At 40.7% G+C, this 20,662-nt stretch overlaps 1 protein-coding gene across 1 annotated transcript in view; it reads right to left on the minus strand.

Moving 5' to 3' along the window:
• Col4a6 (collagen type IV alpha 6 chain) overlaps positions 1–20,662 on the minus strand; it is a 334,867-nt gene that overhangs the window by 62,415 nt on the left and 251,790 nt on the right. The window contains exons 4-6 of the mRNA XM_052171628.1: positions 6,220–6,354; positions 4,836–4,880; positions 350–466 (exon numbers count right to left, since the gene is read on the minus strand). Of these exons, the coding sequence (XP_052027588.1) occupies positions 350–466; positions 4,836–4,880; positions 6,220–6,354 (297 nt within the window). The remainder of the gene's footprint in view (positions 1–349; positions 467–4,835; positions 4,881–6,219; positions 6,355–20,662) is intronic.

Here is a 20,662-nt window from a genome sequence, read left to right on the forward strand (position 1 = left end):
AGAATCTTGACAATTCCAAAGGTAGCATTAGAAAGGGGAGGGGGATGGGCTAGGGGGTTTTCAGGGGTGGGGAAACCAGGAAAGTGGACAACATTTGAAGTGCAAAAAGAGAATATATCTAATAAAAAAAGAATGAAAGTAACCTAAAGCCAGATAACATGTGCACCCCTCAATTGGCATTTTTAAAGAGTTTTGCTGTTGTGGTGTCATCAGTATAAACTATTACACTGGGCAAGGTAGTGCAGTGGCTGTCTTTAAGAGAAACAAACAAGCAAACAAACAATCAAAACAAACAAAAACAACATTTGAAGGTGCGTTTGCATTAAGGTGAAAAGATCTGGTAACATACTGGTGGTCCTAAAATCCCAGGGTAGCCATCAGGGCCTGGAAATCCAACAGCTCCTCGAGTTCCATTACAGCCATCTAGGCCAGGTGGACCTCTTGGACCTGGTAGTCCAGGGTGGCCCTGTCCAAAGACAAAAGAAGGGATTAAGTCAGCCACAGGATTGTTAGCTAATTTCAAAGGCTCACAATGAGAACAGGCAAGTACACTGCTAAATCCTGCCTCCTTGTCTACTCCCCTAGCTTCATCTCAAATGTTCAAATGTTTCCTTTGTATTCATATATATGTTGCCAAGATCAAACTCAAGTTATCCCACTTAAAAAGCGATTGATGCTTAATAATTTCCAAGCTGAAACTAAAAGGCTCAAACATGAACAGATACAATAGCTAAGGCACTACAATTTCACCTTCCCTGAATATAAAGATGTACTAAAATGGGGTTTAGCTGTCCAGTAGCTGAACTGCTATCAACAGAGAACTGGGCCAAGGTTTGAGACTCCTCAGACCAGACAGATCACTAGATGGCTTTCGGAATGGAAGTTCTTCATGGGAGCAGATGCTTGATCCTGGTTAACTGAGCAGAGTAAGTTCCCACAGCACCTCCTCTACTGAAAGCTGCTTCGCTACAAATTAGCAAGTCCCACTTGCACTTCATTTGTCACAATCACACGTTAAGTAATTGGTTCAGTTAAAAATCCATCTCTTCTCTTTTTCTCCATATTCACTATCAGGGCAGTTGTTTAGCTGGGGAGTTAAAAAGCATTTTCATATAGCTCATCTGAATTCAGTGTGTTTCAGAACTGGAGAACATAATGTTTTAATCTAGTAAAAGCAGTTGTATGTGGGCCATGGTGCAAACAGATGACCTTAATAGTTCATCTGGACAGGTCAATGAGCATAGACTTCTACGTCCCCTTAAATATACTTTCAAAGGGTAAATGTATATTTAACAATTTGAGGGGAAAATATCATGTGTTCAAAATGAGCCTTTTAAATGACCAGTAGTCCCTCCTTATCCATGGAAATAACTCATGAATTTTAAAGTGCACATTGTGTTGAGTAGTACAATGAACGCTAATGTCAATCCACGCCATCCTGCCTGTGATGTAAATCATTCCTTTCTCCAGCACATCTATGAATATTTATGCTACATTCTCTACCAGCCTATTAGTCACTAAGTAGCTATCTTTGTTATCAGATCAATTTTCACAGCAGTTTTACAGTACTTGTGCTCACATAACTATTTTACTTAACAATGGCCCAAAAGCAGAAGACTAGCTATGATGGTGATTTGGCTACAGCAAACAGAAGCAAAATACTTCCATTAAATGAAAAAAGGGAAAGTTAGCTTCACGAGCAAAGAAATGATGTGTGTTTTCTGGGGTTACAATGATCTCACATAAGACAAAAATCTACTCATCAAATTGTGAATTGGGAAAGGGAAATTTGTTCTAGATTTAAGGTCCAGTCTCAACCTGCAAAAGTTATGCTAGCGAAATCACAGGTCTGGAGCTCTTCTCAGGGAATGAGAATAACGAAGCCAGTTGGTAATGAAGAGTCAAGGCATGAGTATGCTGCCTATTTACCCTGCAAAGCTGAAACTATCATTTTAGTTGTCTGGCTTCCCATATTTGTATGAGTAGTCTGTTTACCTCCTTTGACTCTAATAACATTTTCTATATAAGAATATTGTAAATAAGACCTTCTTCTGATAGTGTGGCCTCCATTAATCATGTGGGATATAGTTTAAGATACTCAATAGTTGCCTGAAAACATAGGAAAAGGTATGGGATTATAAAGTTTGTTTGTGCAGGGAAGCCTAGGTCCAGCCTGGGTATGTCCTTAGCTTGGTGGGTCAGTCTCTGAGAGCCTCAAGAGTCCAGGTTACTTGACTCAATTAGTCTCCCTGTGGAGTTCCGATCCCATTAGAGGCCACAATCCTTCATCCTGTTCTCCCATTAGAGTCCTCAGGCTCAACTCATTTAAAGAGAAGTGTTTTATAAATACTTGTGTCTGTGGCAGATGCCAACAGCCCTAACACACAACTGGGATGTCTCAAAGCCTTGAGCTGTACCATCCCGTGTCTGTTGTGCTGATATTGAATATCCTATTGGTAGGCAAGCCTGCTTGACCTCTGTATTGGCTGTTATGGTCTTTGGTGCAATTAAATGGTCATCAAAGTGACTCCATGTTGAAATTGTCTACATAATAGCAAAAATTGGAATTTTGAGACCCAAATCAGTGACATGTGTTAATGATCAACTATTGGTAGGAGGGGAACTTGATCTTTACAGTGGTCCAATTTAGTAAGATGTGTCAGAGAAGCTATTATTTTCAGGCGAAGTGTTAAGTATGTGTTGTTGAAAGTTGAACAAATTGATGAGTTGGGAAAAGCCTGTACATTCTGTGCTTTTCTGTCTGAAGTAGCTCCATCAGTCTGAGAATTCTGGCTTTTGCAGATATTAGAAGTCAGAGTCATATCTTTAAACTTTTTTTTTAGGCTTTCTGGGACTCTTGGGCCTCCAGGGTTGGGGTACAAAAGATATTTTCTGTGATTTTAAGGAGCCAGATGAAACTGTCACACAAAGCAATCAGCACCAGGGAAGTATCAAGGATGTAGAGAACCATATAGCAAAGACTCTTAGGATCTTGAAGATGGAAGGAAGAGGTAAGAAATAAATGAAAGGCACACAACAGATACTTCTTGGATAGTTAGGAGAAGGGAAGCACAGACAAGCTTTGGTCAAGGTAAGGAAAAGAAAATGGGTATGTCTTTTGGGGAGCAGCCAGCCTATTTGGAGGACACGGGAGAGCTGCAACTCTTCCCTGTAAACAATGAAACCACAAAAAGAAATGGTCAACATCTGTATTGTTTGAGGCAAAAGAAGCATCTAGCTGGACCTAGGGACAAGGTCCTAGATTTAGAAGTAGCCTAGGCAGCACAAGATTTACTTGCTCTCAGATCCAGCCCCAAAGAGAGAATAGGGGGAGGGCATAGTGACAGTGCAAGTTCCAGTCATTTGTGTACCTCAAACCTAGCCAGGTCTGTAGGGTGACTGGGTAATGGTACCTCCATTTAGCAGTTACACTCATCTCCTGAGCTTGGAAGACACAATCTGGGTGAGGATTCTTTCTCATGAAGGCATAGGAACAAGGCCATAAGAAAATGTAGGTGAATGTTAAAAAAGGATGGCTATCCCTGTCCATTCAATTCTCTAGAATTGATTATAATGGCTTACCTCTGGACATTTCCATGACATTACAGCTAAATAAAATGTGACATCTGATGGTTGATGCGATTCAAATAAGAAACACAAAGAGAGTGGGTCTTGTATTAACCAGATCTACAACTGTCTACTAGATTTGAGAGAAAAAATAGATCAGATGATAGTATCTATGAATGCAAAACTATATCCTTTCTGTATATCCTCATTGTAGAGCATGAGCACATAGCAGGTGCGCAAGACATTGCCTAGAGATTGGAACAAGAAAGATCTGACTCACCTTTGCTGATACCAGAAGATTGTAGAGTATCACATAAGACAATAGGGAAACTAGAGCATCCCCAACTGTGGTCTGTTGATAAGGTTCAAAAGAAACTCCCAGGGATTGTTAGAAGGATGAAGGCAAGCTAAAGTCTCCTCAGGTGGAGGAGCTTTCCTCTTTGTATAGTCTAAGTGTCCAAAAAGGGCCTTTTTGGTCTCTTAAATAAGACTGAAAAGACTTGTAGACAAACATGACCCAGGTTCTGGGGTAAATACAGACAAAAGCAGAAAGTACTAGCCAGTAAGCTCAGAGTGTTAACAAGTGCACAGGTTGGTGAACAATTACTATGGAATCAGAATCTCTAAGTTAAGTGTGGATATAGGTTACAAATGGGGAATCTAAGAGGTTGGGCTGCATGGAATTGGGAAAGGGGCTGTTGTACAAGCTTCAAATCTACCACTTATATCTAGAAAGGTAAACAAACAAGCATCAACCAAAAGGACCAGTAATTCCCTCTGAAGGGCAATAAGACTGGTAAGAACACATTACTAAAATAAGATATATTTCATTCAAATTTTGTGCACCTTATTACTTTTCCTGAAATGAGTTCATGCATGCTCCAATGTGCTTCTGCAATTCAGAGGCAGCCTCTCTATGTCTAGCTGAAACTTCCCTCAGTCCCCCCCCCCCACCTCTGCACAGTATTATCTTACTTAGGCTAAGATATAGATGTTTTCTCATGGAGGGCATTTCTCTTCTTAAACCATCTGATTAAGGGCTGCTTGAGCCTGAGTGCAAGGCTAAATGTGTGGGACTCTTGCTCTTCACACCTCTCCACACTCTATCTCAGTGCATACCTCTCAGCATACTTCTACAAGACACACACACACACACACACACACACACACACACACACACACACACAATGTTTGTAAGGTCAAAGTACTTGGGCCAGGAGACAGAACCTGAAAGGTAATATTAAAGTCACTTCCATGTACACACTTACCGGAATCCCATTGATGCCAACAAAGCCAGGAACTCCAATGGGGCCCTAAAGAAAGGAGAAGAGAGAGAAATGTGTACGGCAATTAGATTGATGTCTGTTGAGGTCAAGAGGTTTGGTGATGGGATTTGTTGACTTAAGTTGTTGGCGTTTTAGATCTCCTTCCTCATGTCATGTTGCCATACCTCCTACCCTAGTCTAAGGAGTTGATCTAAGAACGATCTGGAGCATGCTTATGTTCTGAGACAAGTTCTTGTGTTAAGCAGTGTAGTGTAAGCCCTAAAAATTAATGCTCAATGTTACAGGCAGCCTTCACATCTGGATAACAACAGAAGGGCTTTGACAAACCTAACAATAGAATTTATCCCCATTCTGCTCCTTCAGATAAGGGTCCTAAGCTACTCTACCGTTATGATCAGAGGACAAGTGCAATTCCTGCTCATCCACAAATGGCAGTTTGAGTTCAGGCTAGGCTCCTGACTTATTCAAACAAGCCAGGTCACACCCTCTTTCAGGAACCAGGGCCATCACAACTTCTTGATGCTAAAGCCTGTCACCTGCAGCCTCTTGGTTCACTCTGTTCCCAAGCACAACTCTGTGTGTCCTTACATGCTACACACTGGCTCCCTTTCCTAAGGTGTGAATATTCGTGATTCATGAATTGCCATCTACCTCATCTGTGAGTAGAAAATTGCCTTCAACCTCATGTGTCCAGATAAATGTTATGCTTCAGCCACCTTATACCTAGTGTGGCAATCCCTTCCCTAAAATATGAGATTAATAGGAGGTGATGAAAATACGCAGAGTACCTCAATCGAGTTGATAAATTCAGTAGGCCAGTAATCATGTTATTACCATTCTTGTTTGGTAGTGCATTCCCTAATATTTATGGGCCAGGTTATTTCTAAATTTTGCCTGTTAGTTCGTGCTTGTTACTCTCCTTCATTGTATGCTTGATCTCTACTGATCAGCTGATCAGACTCTCAACCGGAGCCCCCGGCTCGAAGCCCCATGACTTGACATGAAGGAGCCGACTTGTCATGTAAGCAACCAATATATTCACTTGATAGTTTGCCTGTTTTGAGAATCTCCAGAAATGTTGTACTCCATCGCTGGCCCAAAAGTCACTCCATTTCCTTTCTTTTTCTTTGAGATAGACACTTTTATGGCTCTTAGCTGGCCTGATACCTACTAAGTTGGTCAGGCTGCCCTTGAACTTTGTGGCAATCTTACTGCTTGAAACACAGTACACACTGTAATTTGGCTCTGCATTGCTTAAAGTGTGTGCCCTGGCACCACAACATTTAGGAGCATCAGTATTCCTCTGAGAACTGAGAGTGAACATTTGACTTTTATACTTCGACCCTTACATTGAAAAGCTCCCTACCTTATCTCCTTTTGATCCATATGGTCCCAGGGGTCCCGGGGAGCCTCTTTCTCCTTTCAACCCTGATAAACCAGTTGGACCAGCAAAACCTTCTGGACCAGCTGGACCTTGAGTCCCAATTGGTCCAGGGTGACCCTAAAGATGGACAGAAAGACCAAAACTTAGTCAACAGAAGATTTAACACCAACATTTCTAATTTTCTCATGTACAAAGTATGGGCACCACTTGACTAAATGATTTTGGCTTAGAGATCTGTGAGGCGTGCCAGTGTTCCAGACAGGGATCAGAAAGGGCTATTTTAGGGGCTGTTAAGCTTATTTGGATAGAACACATTTTATAAGCACGTTTAATAAGATTCATGTGCACCAAGATCCTTCAACTTTGTACTTCTTAGGAGATTAGTTATTCAGGCTGGGTAATACTGTCCTCTTCCTAGTTAATGCCAGGCCATCCATCAGACTGTCAAAATAGTGAACGAACAGAACGCTGGAGAGCATCATGGCATTTTATAAGTTACATCCAAATGGCCAACCACATGCTTGCACTGAAGTTCAGAAATGGCAGTGTCTAAAGAATGCTGCCCCAGGGGCCAAAGAGCAGTGACCATTGAAACTGCCTAACTCTTCAAGATACATCTTTGTCAGCTGATCCCAGGACCCCATCATTATACCTGGCAACAAAAACTTACAGGGACACCCCCCACACACACTCATTTGTTCACTCTTCCTTTCTATCTGCTTTTCAGACTCTCCTTCTATTTGCACAGTACCCAAATGTGTAAAGCACAAGGAGCCTGAGAATATTTATTAAGTAACAATTATGGTAGCAGGAGCGAGCAGCCTGAAGATTTTGAAAGCCTTGGTTATAAAATGTCCGTAATAATTAAGTCTGAGGATTCAAGCTGACATTTAAAAGCAGACGGAGACTGAGAATTAACCCCAGTAGGTACAAAGCAGACAACCTGGATTATCCTTTAGAACAAATCCCAGTAGGGACTTTCTTTTTGGCTGAAAAGTGAAAACCATTAGCCATATGCACTACCTATCTGAGAACCCGGTATCTGGAAGAAATTGCATTTGCATAAATGCTTCCAGTCGCACCTCCCGACCCTTTAGTGACTGTCCGTAATTTCCTAAAACTCAGAGAAAACTCTGAAAAAGCCCACTGAAATGCCCTTTCCAATCACCTTCAAGCTTTACACTTTTAAAAGGCTGAAAACAGCACCTTAAACACAGTGTTTAGAGTTATGTTCTGGTAATACTTGTACCCACCAGCTGTGCTGGTCTTTTGGGATATAATTTGCAGTGTCAATCAGGCCCATGAAGATCTAGGGCTCTTGCAAAGCAGTGAAAGATGTTCTACCCAATGAGATGCAACTCTCTGCAACACCATCTATCACTCAAAAGTTTCCCATTCACATGGCACAGAGAGCAAGCGCTTTAGGCACACAGTGGAAAAGCGGCCTATGGAGCCCAACATCTGGCAGTCATGGCTACTTGGGAAGGCTAAGTGAACTAGAGCTGGAATGAGCCTGGAGAGTTAGGCAGGAAAACTAAAGGTGTGGTGTGGTTAGACCGGGAGAAGCAGTTGGGCAGAAGGCAGGGTTCAGAGTTGTAACTCATCAGGCGGCATCATAGACAACGTGTGGGCATCATCAGGACACCGGGCAGCCTGCGTGAGGTTGGAAGGAGGGAAGCAGGTAAGAACTGGCTGTTGGAGGAGAGGACTGCTTGGTGGGAGGCTGGGGACATGATGGATTTGCTGAAGCTACTAACAGAGAAGATCCAGTCAGACCACAGAATGTTTGACCCACCAAAGGGATTCTTCCATAAAGGGTAGAGAGACATGATAAAATGCTTGAGAGCTACTAAGAGAGTTGGCTGTCATGTAACTCACTTCCCATTCTGCTTACACTGCCATGGGAGCTCAAGCAGTACCCAATGTGAGCACGTGAGCCAGCCCCGTTCACATCTGCATATTTCTGAACCCAAGCTCACCAGCATGGGTAAACTAGGAAACTTAGGCTTGAGAAATGCTAAGATGGCAGTGATAGAATTCTGCCTTGGTCCAGCTAGGGATGGTTCGGAAAACTTCTTCCTTTCTCTTGTCTGAGTAAACACGCAGAACTCTTGTCTGAGTAAACTTTGTGAAGTTTACCAGAAAGTTGCATGTAAGTCACCTAAATAACCCTTGGGAAACATAGATGCTGGGGGCTGGTCTCAGGTAGTTTAGGTTGGTTGGATATGTCAGCAGCCCGGAAGGAAATCTCTCAGGTTGATTCAGCACAGGGCTCTGCCAGGTAGGTGTCTGGAGGCTTATTTCCAATTGCCTCCCCAGCATGGTGCCAAGGCCTTCTTGAGCACTGAGGCAAGGAGCCTTGCCACCCATGGAGATCCTTTCACACAGTGGCACAGAGCACCAGGAACAGAGAAGGAAGCCATGATAAAAAGACGTGTGTCTTGATCTGTTTCCACTCTGATCTTTGTTTTCCTCTTACCCTCATCTCCAGTGCAGAGTTTCAGTGTGACACGTAAGCTTCATATTGAATGATAGAGACTCTCTCTCAGCATCCTATCAGTTTTGTTTTTGTTTTCCCTGCAGACAGGATCTACGGCATTTTTCCTTATGGCCAGCAGAGGTCAGTGTGAGCACACAGAGACTGCAGATAAACAGGTGGGTGGGTGGGCCTTTTCTCACACAGAGAGAAATCAAACTGTGTCAAAGAAGTCACAGAATGTTCAAGCAGGAAAAGGCCCTTGGAGACCATGTAGCCCAGGGTTTATTTTATACTGTGTGGAGGAGGCTAAGAGAAAAGAGAAGTTTTTTGTTTTTGTTTGTTTTTTGTGTTGTTGTTTTGTTTTTGTTTGTTAGGTCACATAGCTAGTAGGAACAGCATAAAACTATGTCTGTGTGTGGCAGATGTCCTAGGGGGGTCATTGAGGCTGTCTCCTTCTCACCCTGGAGCCTCCCCCGGGACTGTTCCCATCAGTAAGCTACCACAGCCAGATGCTCGCTCATCATTTCTCTCTCTGTAACTCCGATCACAGACCCAATCTGAAGCACCATCACTGTTTGGAGGGCTCACAGAATTTCAATGGGCTTGGACTAATGCCATGCCCTGATACATGTCATTTATATTGGCAGATGAGCCAATCCAGGGCAGAAGGGACTCCTCTACGGTGTTCCAACAAGCTCTCCTGCCTCCATCTGCTCAATATTTTTTTAATGTGCACAGCAGGACTTAATTCTCAAGGGTTCAGAATTGTGCCCAAGGCCAGGGACTACAGGGATCACAGCTCAAGCTGGCTCTTTCTTCCTGATCATGGTGGTTTGGAGTCAGTGTGTAGTATATGCTTACCTTTGATTAGAACCAGATAACTAGGGTAATCGACCCATGGAGGTACCTATAACATAGAAATTTGCACAAATAGCATATAAGAACCTTAGAAGTACATAACTGAAACTAGGTGGGATGGCAAAATTGATGGAAGAATCTGACTGCATAATTTGCTGTGTTTCTGCCTTATTATCCTTCCTGCAAGATTCCAGTGGTCCTCTCTCATAAAATTAAAATGTGTTCCGAAGAATCTGAAACATATTCCCACTGAGGCGTGAATGATTGACGACTTGGAGGTTTACTTTCCCCAAGGGGATCCTTGTCCTTTAATGGAGAACAAAACGTTAGGCCAGGGATGTAAGTGATATTTACAAAGCAGGGGAAGGAAGAGGGCAGCCTTCTTGAGGATCCAGCTGTATTCTAGGAGGTGGTGAGGTGCAACAGCACTGTTACATGACCCTGGATTCAGAGTCCCTCACAGCCATTTTAGTTGTATTCTTAGACAAATTTCTTAGCGATTCTGAGTAGCAAGGGTTTGGGCATGATACCCACTGTTGTGTAGGATTATTGTTAGCATTTAAGTGAGTCAATGATTATAAAACATACCTGGCACCTGGAACAAAACTCTTTAGGTAGTTTTGATAGTTCCTGATAGAGTGGGGAAGTTAGGACTGAATAATTCATGCTTATCAACCTGAAGTTTAAGTGAGAGATGCATGAATGTCATTGAGAAGCCTTTGCAGAGGGTGTCAGGGGGTGATGGAGTATGTATACTGACAACCCACACCTGTGAGACCAGTTCCCCATTCCTTATAGATTGTGTCCTAGTTCTCCCAGACTCTGGGGTCCTCAGTGTCTGCTCATACTTTAGCCTAAAGCAATACAAGCTACATTTTAATACACATCACCCAAGTATGAAGTTCTAGGTAGATTTCTTCTCCGAATGTGTCATAAGCCTACAGCAGTGCTTTGGCTGTTCCCTGCTCTATGATGTTCCAAGTCAAATCCAACAGAAGCTCATTAGGTTATTGTTTTCGCTGCAATCTCATTCTCCAATAATCTCCATATTACTTCCTCTCTCACATCCAACTCATCACCAGCAAGGATGCTCAATCCAACTTCAAATATAAGTCAAACATATATGCTTGTCTCTATTCTGATAGTCTTATGTCAGGATTTCCTCACCTCTCCTCTATGTGTGGTATTTCTACATTAGCTTATCATCCCTAGTTTTGGTTTCTTCTTTCTGAACATCCTGACATACTGCATTTATATGTGAATTTAGTTGTCCTGGCTAGTTCCTATGTATCCTCCAGGTTCTAGCAAAGATATAAATTTCTTCATGAATTTCTCCACGATTATTTCCATCCCACAACATGGCTAGGTTATGTGTTACATTTTATAGCTTGTATGTCAATACATCTTGTTGAAGATGAAATGAGCTCCTTGAGACTCATGCCTTACTTCCCATAGACTTGTCCGTTGCTCATCTCAGTGCTTGGCAATAAATGTTTGGTGAATAGATGGAGATATGAATGAATAAATATACAGACTGAGAAGCCAGTGGCTCAGAAAGGATTGTATCTTCTTGGGAACTATACACAGTTGCAAGAGAGTACAATCAAGAAAGAACTTCTCATAGGACTAAAGAAAATAGATCTGCATAAGACTCAGGAATTAACCAGTTCAGGGTTGAGAAAAAGAGAATTGCCTAAGTTCATCCAATATCAACTACAGACAGTTAGAGACACGGTATCATATTTTTAGAGACTTTAAAGGGTAGGTTTTTTTTTCTATATGGGGTAACTACATCATGACTAATATCTGTGTTCTGAGTTCTAAGTAGAATGTTTTTTTCCTATATTGATTGGTTGCTGCTTCCACAACAGTGAATTTATTCAAAACCTACCCTATGCCAGGCACTTGGGTGAAGATGGTGGGTAATAAGCAGTTTTTGCATCATTTGTGGTACTTTTGTAACTTGAAAACAATTCTGTATGGCCTACCACCAAACTAATTCAACAGTTTCCATCTTGGGCAGAGTTCTGAACTAGACATGTATGTATTTATGTGCAGTTAACATAATGGTAATACATGAGAAAACATACCACATGGCCCACCCCGCTTCCTGAGAATGAGTAAGCTCATCATAAGAAGTGGTTGGGGATAACATTGTATACAATAAACTTTAAAACTTGTAGTGCACTAGTGCCAGAGGAATTCCGAGATGTGTGGCCCAGCAAGAGGTTAAAGACATAAGGAAAAGCTTAATAATATGGTAGTCAATGCATTGAAAATATAGAGAACAATAGGCTTGCGGAAATTAGCAAACCAACTTTTGTGGGCAGGAGCCAACTTGTTTTGAGCAAAGTGAGAAAGGAAAGACTCTAGGTCTTAAGAGTTTTACTATTGTCCATAAGCTACATTTTAATCCTTACATTGGATCCCAACTCGAGGATTTGGAATTTAGGGAGACAGCCTGGCATAGTAGCTAAGGGGGGAAAGATTCAGAATAAAAAGCCCTGGATTCATATTCCCTCTTCATCTCTGTAGAATGATGGCACAAAAGATGACCTCATTTTACTCATCTTCATATCAGATAAAGATAAGTTAGTGTCTTGGTCGTAGGGTACTTACAGATTTTATGCAAAATAATTGGCATAAAATTCGAATGCCGCACAGTCACCCAAATGTAATGATAACAGACAGATAACCATACCCCACCCTCCATTTCAGATTAGTTAGGTGAGGCTAAAAATATGTATATTTAATAAATTCCCAGGTGGTTCTCATGCTATCAGAATGATGGCCACACTGCTGAATCCTTGCTGAAGAAAATTCTGCATGGTACCTAGAAGAATAAATGTGCAATAAAAATTAAATTATTAGCACATTGCTATTCCTTAATAGACTATGGCTTGAGAAGATCAGGAGTTCAAAATTTCAGCAAGTCCCTCAGAATTCTTTGATTCCTATGGCTCAATGCACTTCCACTTCTTTCTCATTTTGCTGCAAGAGAAAGTGAAGTGTACGAGCGGCAGAGCCAGAGATGGGGCATCTGTGCTGTGACCTCCATGGTCTGCATTAGATTCTTAGGACTGCAGATGGGGAGAAGGCAGCACTGATTTCAGAGAGTAAAGGTGACAAAGATGTTGTGTTAGACTCGCCTTGTTGAGTAAAACTGAGGGAGGTGCAAAGGTTCCTTACATGATAGGTTCTCTGAGGGATCTCCATATTGACTCGAGGAGACAGAGAGCCTGTGGTAGGAGAGGAAGCGTTCCTGTTCGGACCATTTGTACTTAAGAAGTCTTGGAACATCTGAGATGAGGTCCAACCATTGCTTTTGCACCAGTCTGGAAGATTTGAGAAGGCAAGGCATGCTGTAGCATCTTTCAACATGCAGATCTAAAGTATAGTACACACTAAAAACAAAATTGGAGAGGAAATGCCTAACTGTGAAATAAATGAAAATAGAGAACTAAATGTGCACATGGATTTATTTTTAAAGTTTCCTTCAACTCTTATTAATTAGGAGCAAAATGAGATTGAATAATTATTGCTAGCCAGGAAAGTCCCCTGGAGCTCATGAGGAATGAAATATAAAGATCCTTGAGCTCTGGTGCAGGTAGGGGGTGGCTTGGATTCCACAAATCATCCTTAATTTATAGCTGTAATTCTTATTCTTATCTTATCTAATTCTTATTCTTATCTTAGTTATAGGGTATGGGTTTGGGGGATGAAAAATGTGACAGAATCTGGCCATACAATATGATAAGGCAAATATTAATGAATATGTGTTCAAGCACAGAAATATTTAAGGGAATTTCAGAACAATTTTCTTTCTGCCCTTTCTCTGAGTCATCAGAATACTTTCCTGACTCAGGCTGTGAGCACTAAGCAGAACAACAGTAAATCAATGGGCCTTAATGTCCCATAGCTACTCAGGGGTAGAGCTAGTGTTAGGGCTTTCCAATCAATTCTATGCTCCTTTATTGGAACAAATTGAGATGAGAAGAACCAGGTCCCATTAGGGTTATTCTCCTAGTAGCAGCACTAAAGGAGACCCCTGGGGTGGAAGGATTTTGGTAGTATTTGGCAACTAAAGTGTTTAGATGGACATGGTAGTGCATACTTGTAATCTTAGCACTTGAAAGGTAGAGGGAGGAGGTTTAGGATCAAAGATATCCTTGGCTACACAGGCAATGTAGTGTGAGTCCAACCTGGGTCATGAGAAACCCTGACTCAAACAAATAAACAGACAAAACAGTTAAAATATTAAAAATAAAAATATTAAAAACCCAAACAGTGACAGCCTAAATAAAAACCTCTTTATATGGATATACAGAATTTTGTCACCCACAAAGCTCTATTTTGATTTGATAATATCAACATCATCTATGTTTTGCCAGCCAGTAATAGGAAAAACCTTTCCTATGTAAACAAAGACCTATACAAAGATTTTGTATATAGACAGTGATGAGCATTTAACAAAGAGTGAATCTCCCAAATTGTCTGTGTCACTGCAAAGGTAGAGGGTATCAGAATCTGGCTCTCAAAACATAGATGAAAACACTTCTTTTCTAGTTCTTCAGCTGCAGTCAGTGTTTGAAACAGCTAGCTCTGCCTGGCATGAAGACATGCATCTACAAGTCTTGTTTGCACACACACACACATTGGCAGGTTGAAATGTTGGGAGAGACAAATCTCAGAATGATAAATTTAACTCTTCCTAGGCAACTCTTTCCATCAACACTCTCAGTTTCTTTCCAAATGTAATGATGGGTTCTTTTTCCCACTTTTCTACATTGAACAATGCTCTGAGTTCAGAAATAAAGCCCACAGTAAGAGGTATTCAGGAAAGAAATGTTAATTTTGTATTGATATGGAAAATGTTTATCTCACTCTATCCAAAATTTTTCATTGGAACAAGAACTAAGAAACACAAGTGTACCAACAGAATTACTAGAGTCAGAAAAGTACCTCAAGCAATGACACTACCTAAATGTTATAAACATAACTTGTTTCTTTTGTTCTGCAATCAAAATGTCCTCTTTAATAAGCCTATGGTCAATGGATAGTTTACCAGACTGTTGTAGGCATATTTTGATGCTCTATGGGTCCCACTGTCTGCATAATAATTTAGTGGGGGATTTTATAATGGGAGTATTATGTTTAAATGTCAAACTTTCCCTTGTCCATGGGGAATGTCTGGATAGAAGTAAATGGTTTGATGAATCTGGAGGTCTCTCTTCCCCATGGCCAGTTCTTAAATCAGTATCAGGAATCAAAACAGAACCAACTTTCCTACAACTGAACATTGAAAGAACCAAAAGAGTCAAACAAAACTGTAAATATGAACAACCATTGATCATATTAATAGAAACAAAATCAACACCTATGCAAGTATTATAAAGGGTTGCATGAGCCTGTACATTCCTTGCTATGGATGTGTGATCTATGCAAAGCGTCCCAGTGTGTAAGAGAAAATACATATGGCCCTATTTGGCATGAAGTTAACCTATAACTAGTACATTTGTTGCAAAGACATGGGTTACTTAATTTGCTGTCATTTTTTTTCTGCTTAGAGTTCAAAAATGATTATGCAGGCCGCTTTACAACTAAAATGCTTTCCAGAAAACATGGATTATTGCTGCATCTGCTTCTCTGAAAATCCTCCCATTTACAAACATGAGTTTTGTGTTCAAGTCCCCATTCGCAATTTCTTTTCTTTTCTTTTTTTCTTTTCTTCTTCTTCTTCTTCTTCTTCTTCTTCTTCTTCTTCTTCTTCTTCTTCTTCTTCTTCTTCTTCTTCTTCTTCTTCTTCTTCTTCTTCTTCTTCTTCTTCTTTTTGGTGTTTTGGATTTGGTTTTTTCGAGACAGGGTTTCTCTGTGTAGCCCTGGCTGTCCTGGAACTCACTCTGTAGACCAGGCTGGCCTCGAACTCAGAAATCTGCCTGCCTCTGCTTGCCAGAGTGCTGGGATTATCACAGGCGTGCACCACCACCGCCCGGCTTCCATTCCCAATTTCTTGCTGTATGATTTGGAGAAAGATTCATCTCTAGGCCTCTGTCTTCTCATCAACAAAATGGGGTTATATTATCTGTCCTATTTTCTGTGATGCTTTGAGCATCCGGAGAGACAAACAGGAAAAGGAGCTATGCATTTGTTCCATTTGCAAAGCTTCGCTTTGAGGGCAAAAGAGAATAAGTAAAGTCCAATTTCAAAACAAAATGCTCATTTATTGTGCTCCTAAGGCAATAAGCCCTTAAATGACTAAAAATTCACAAGGAAGAGTTTTCAGGAGAAAAAGATTGAATGAAACAAGGAGCAGAATTTAAAGCAGTGAAAGGCAGGGACAAATGATCTGGCACAGGATTCTCATTATAGTTTTAAAGTGATTAGACCTAGTGCTAAAAAACTTGGTTTATTTTTAAACATACAGTTTAATTACAAGTGAGAGCCAATGCTTTTTCTTTCAGTTTTTCTATCAAAACACAGTGGTTCGATAATGAAAATCACAGCAGAATATAACCTGCCAGACATTCACTTTAGAGCAATTTCTTTTGCTGTAGTGTGTCTATTCCATTAGCCAAGGGAGACTTGCAGTATTTTTCTCTGACAATAAATTATCCTTCGTTGTTATACTACACAATCTTTGGTCTAATACTGAGTGGTGTGAGATGATTGCATCTGGACCAATGTTGGCTTCCTACATTTTCTTGAGAAACACCTTCACATTTTGGCAATTGAGAGATAATAGACAGCCACTAACTACTGCTTCTTAAACAAGAGTATGATAGAATCAAAGAAATTCTCTACCACAACCCACTTACTAAGAACTCCGAGATCTCTCAGGCGAGAAACATGAAAAGGGTCTATTCATATAATCTCAGTGTAGTTCTCACACAAATGAACGCTCTCTATTCTATTAGAACTAGAGCAGTATTCATATCCATACTCATGCAGATGAAAAGATAACATGTTCTAACCTCGATACATATATATCCATGGGAGTCTGCTAAAGTGGTAAGGCCAGTGGTACTCCTACTTAGTTTACATTATACCTTCCAGCCAGCAGTGGCTTGTTTTGTTTATTTTCTTCTGCATGTAAAGAAAAAGTGTTTTGTTTTTTGTTCATTGTTTTACATCCTGACCACAGTTCCCCTTCCTCCTTGTTTCCCAATCCCTTCTCCCCCAACTCCTCTCTACCCACTGTTCCCCATCTACTCCTCCCTTCCTGTTTCTCTTCAGAGAAGGGCAGGCCTCCTATGAATGTCAACCAAACATAACCATATCGAGTTGTAGTAAGACTAGATACTACCCCCTCGTGTTAAGGCTAGAAAGGGCAATGCAATATGAGAAGAAATATCCCTAACTCAGGCATAAGAATGGACTTGAATTAAAATACCTGGAATGACTTACACCTCTCTCCTCACCTTCTCTCCTTCCTACTACATACAGTCATACCTGTGGACTTAAACTATTCACATAGACATACCTAGGTCAAAGAGGACACAGGAGTTGGGGTGGGGTGTGGAGGGAAAAGACTTCACATCTCTGATTTATTTTCATGTTACATGATGGGTAGTTGGAATCAAGTTTTGAATGCACAAGGAAGATAAGTCAGAAGCTACAGTAGATGTGGTGTGGATGACAAATACTCCAGAGCTATTCGTGGCTTTGCAACTAAAAGCTATACATCTGTATTGGAGAAGAGTTCCAGATTTCAAAAAGTGTTTTTCATATCCAGGACTCCATCTAATGATCAAAATGACCCCGCTCTAAGTATATGAGAGAAAGTAATGAGTCCAAAGGGTTGAATAATGTACCTATGGGTATATGTATAGCTTATGTTAGCAGAGACACATCTTAGCCCCAACCCAGTGCTCTTTCCACTACTCTTTTACTAAATGATGAGTCAATTCCATGCTGACAATTTCCACCAAGATACCATGGAAAATTCTACCTAAAACCCTTAATGTAAAGCGTGTTGAGTCTTTTAATATTTTCCTTACTCTTTTTGGCCATTCAGAGGCACTTTTATGAAGTAGCTATGTCGATAAACAAAGGAATTCTAATCCATCTATTCTGTCCCCTAAGAACTCATCAGTTTATGGATCAATCTCTATAATGTACAAGCCATAGGTCTATATGTTGTTTACAGAAATAGGCCTTTCTCCCAATGTACTTGTGACAGTTTGGATAAAAATGGCCACATAGGTTCATATGTTTTAATGCTTGGTTCTCAGTTCGTGGAACTATTTTGTAAAAAAAAAAAAAGGGAGGGGGAGTGCTTTGTTGGAGGTGGTATGTCATTTGACGTGAGCTTAAGGGTTTCAAAGGCTCATGATGTTCCTAGTTACCTTTTCCTCCTTGCCTTGTGACTGTGGATCAGATGTAAGCTCTCTGCTTCTGCTCCAGTACCATCCTTGCCTGCCTGCTGCCATATTCCATGCCATAAGAGTCATAGACTCTAAGCTTTTGATACTGTAAGTGTAGCCTGAATTAGATGTTTCCTTTTATATGTTGCTTTGGTCATGGTTTACCATTGCAGCATTAGAAAAGTAAGTAAGATGTAGATCATTGCCCAACTCAGAAGAAAGATAAACTATATACAAAAAGGCCAAAGTGGGCAGGAGGGATATGATCCTGAGTCCAAGTACTGCTGATTGATTTGTCTTGGAAATCTCATCCTTAAGTCCTTCGTACTAGAATGTGAAAGGAGATATGTAAAGAAAAGACAAGGTTCTTGAGTCCTCCATACTTGTGAGTGAATGATTGGGAAGAAAAGACTCAGGGAAAGTCTTGGTAACTAAAAAGGAGGTGAAGAAGATTTGTTTCAAATTCATCTAAATTTCCTCAATGGCCATACGACTCGTGGTCAAAGGCAGAGAGAGAGAGAGAGGAAGTGGTTAAGATGAGGGTGACCAAAGTGCAGAGGACAGGACAAGAATGTTACTGAGCAGTGTTAACACTTGCCAAGAAGCACCAGGAGCTCCATTGACTCTAGATCAGTGGTCCTCATCCTATGGGCCTTGACTCCTTTGAGGGTATACTGACCCTTTCACAAAGTTCCCACATCATATATCCTGCATATCAAATATTTATGATTCATAATGGCAGCAAAATTACAGTCATGACATAGCAAGAATAATTTTGTGGTGGTGGGGGTCACCACAACATGAGGAACTGAATTAAAGGGACATAGCATTAGAAGGGTTGAGAACCACTGATCTAGAGTTTGTATATATTTATGCATTTTTCAAACAATATGTGGTAGCCAAGAAGAAGAATAGATGAAACAGGTGATGGGGATTTCCAGAGTTGAGGGAATGTAAGATTCAAGAGTCCCAGAAATGAGAATGAAATTGAACAGGAGAATAGGCTCAAATGGAGGTTTATGGGAGCATTATGGGAGTAGCTAATAATAATAGTAATAATAATAATAATGATGATAATAAAATAGCCCAAAGTTAGAGAGTCATCTAGAGAGGAGCTAGCAATTCCAGGCAAATGACGGTTTGCTAGAAATTTTAGCGTCCCCAAAAGTGAGAAGTTTGAACTACCTATTGGTATAAGTTATGTATAGTATTTAGTATTTCAGTCATTTTTAGTGAGTGATGAACCAGAGAGAGAATCCTAGAGATTGGTACCTAGAGAAAATCTACTAGACTCTTATTAATATTTTTCCACATCTACCATTACTGAAGAACATGATGCTTGGTCTAATAGTACATTGAGAGAGAAATGCTTTTTGGTGCTGTGGAAATAGTAATTCTGACTTCCAGATCTGGATTATTGTCCCATGTAGATAGAAAAGGAGCTTTCATGCTCAAGTCTCATCAAAGAATCATGTTCTTCATGTTGTATATATTCCAGCTTCTACTTGGTCATTGACTATGGTCAGAACTCACTGTTGCCAACTGTTGACTTAGAGTAAGAAGCAATAAAGACACTTTAAACGATATATTTGTCATCTGGTTCCCAGGTTAAAAAAAAAAAGAGCTATAAACAATCCATTAACTATTCCAAGAGAACTTAGGGGGGGGGGATGTGAAAGGAGGGTGACGCAGGAAGCAAATGGACCAGAACAGGAAGCAGAAGAAAGCAAAAACAGAAAGCAAAACTTGCCAAAGGACAAGACTTGTGAAAGAAAAAGATTACCTAAAGGGTCTGGCTATTTCAGGAGCCCCCTCCCTTCTGCACCCCCCCCCCCCACTTATTTTCACTCTCTGGTTTTATGAGGATTTCAAAAAACTTCTAGATCTGGTGCTGGCAATCTTTCAGATAAAGTCCACAGAGAATTCCCTACTTATAAGGTCCCCAGTAAAGCCTGCCTCAGCCAAGAGTGGCAACAATTGTCACCTACAGCTGAGTGGAACACAAACCTCAGGGACTTTTCCCTTTCAGGCTTTGAGTGCTTCAGGTCCTTTGGACTGAGAACCAAGCACCTAAATTGCTCCTTTGACTGACAAAGACGGGCTTCTTTGCTAGTCTGGTTTTAACCAGTCTAAACAAGTGTAGAGGTTGGGGTGATGACTATTAGGAGTCCTTCTGGAAGGAAAGACTAGGTCAAGGGGCAAAAGGGGTAAACTGAGCTCCACCAAGGCTAGCTCCCAATAAACTTTTGCCTGGAAGGCTCCCAGGCTAGCTTTCAATGAACTTTTGTCTGAAAGGCCGTTCTATGCCTCTTACCTCTTAGGAATATAGTAGAGGAACTACCTTTCCTCTCCTCATATCTTACTTTCTTTTCATCTTTAAACATGTTTTATCTCTTTGGTACTAAAACCAACTAACCAACTAACCAACCAACCAACCAACCAACCAACCGACCAACCAACCTAAGAAACAACCCTTTCTCCTCATAAGCTATGACATAATTTCTCTACTACTTTTCCAGAACAACAAACTATTTGATAGACTAGTCAAAAAGTCCTTGCCTCTGCTTTCCCCTTTCCTATTCTTCCAACTTGTGGCACTCTAGGTTGACAAACATCTGTATCTTGAGAGTCTTCTTGAAGAAGTAACCAGTGAACATGCTAAGTTCTTATGTTTTATATAGATGTTGTTTGCAGTCATTTTTACTATTCTTTCTGAAAGTTGTCT

This window comes from Apodemus sylvaticus, chromosome X, assembly GCF_947179515.1.
Source record: "Apodemus sylvaticus chromosome X, mApoSyl1.1, whole genome shotgun sequence".
Taxonomy (NCBI): Eukaryota; Metazoa; Chordata; class Mammalia; order Rodentia; family Muridae; genus Apodemus; species Apodemus sylvaticus.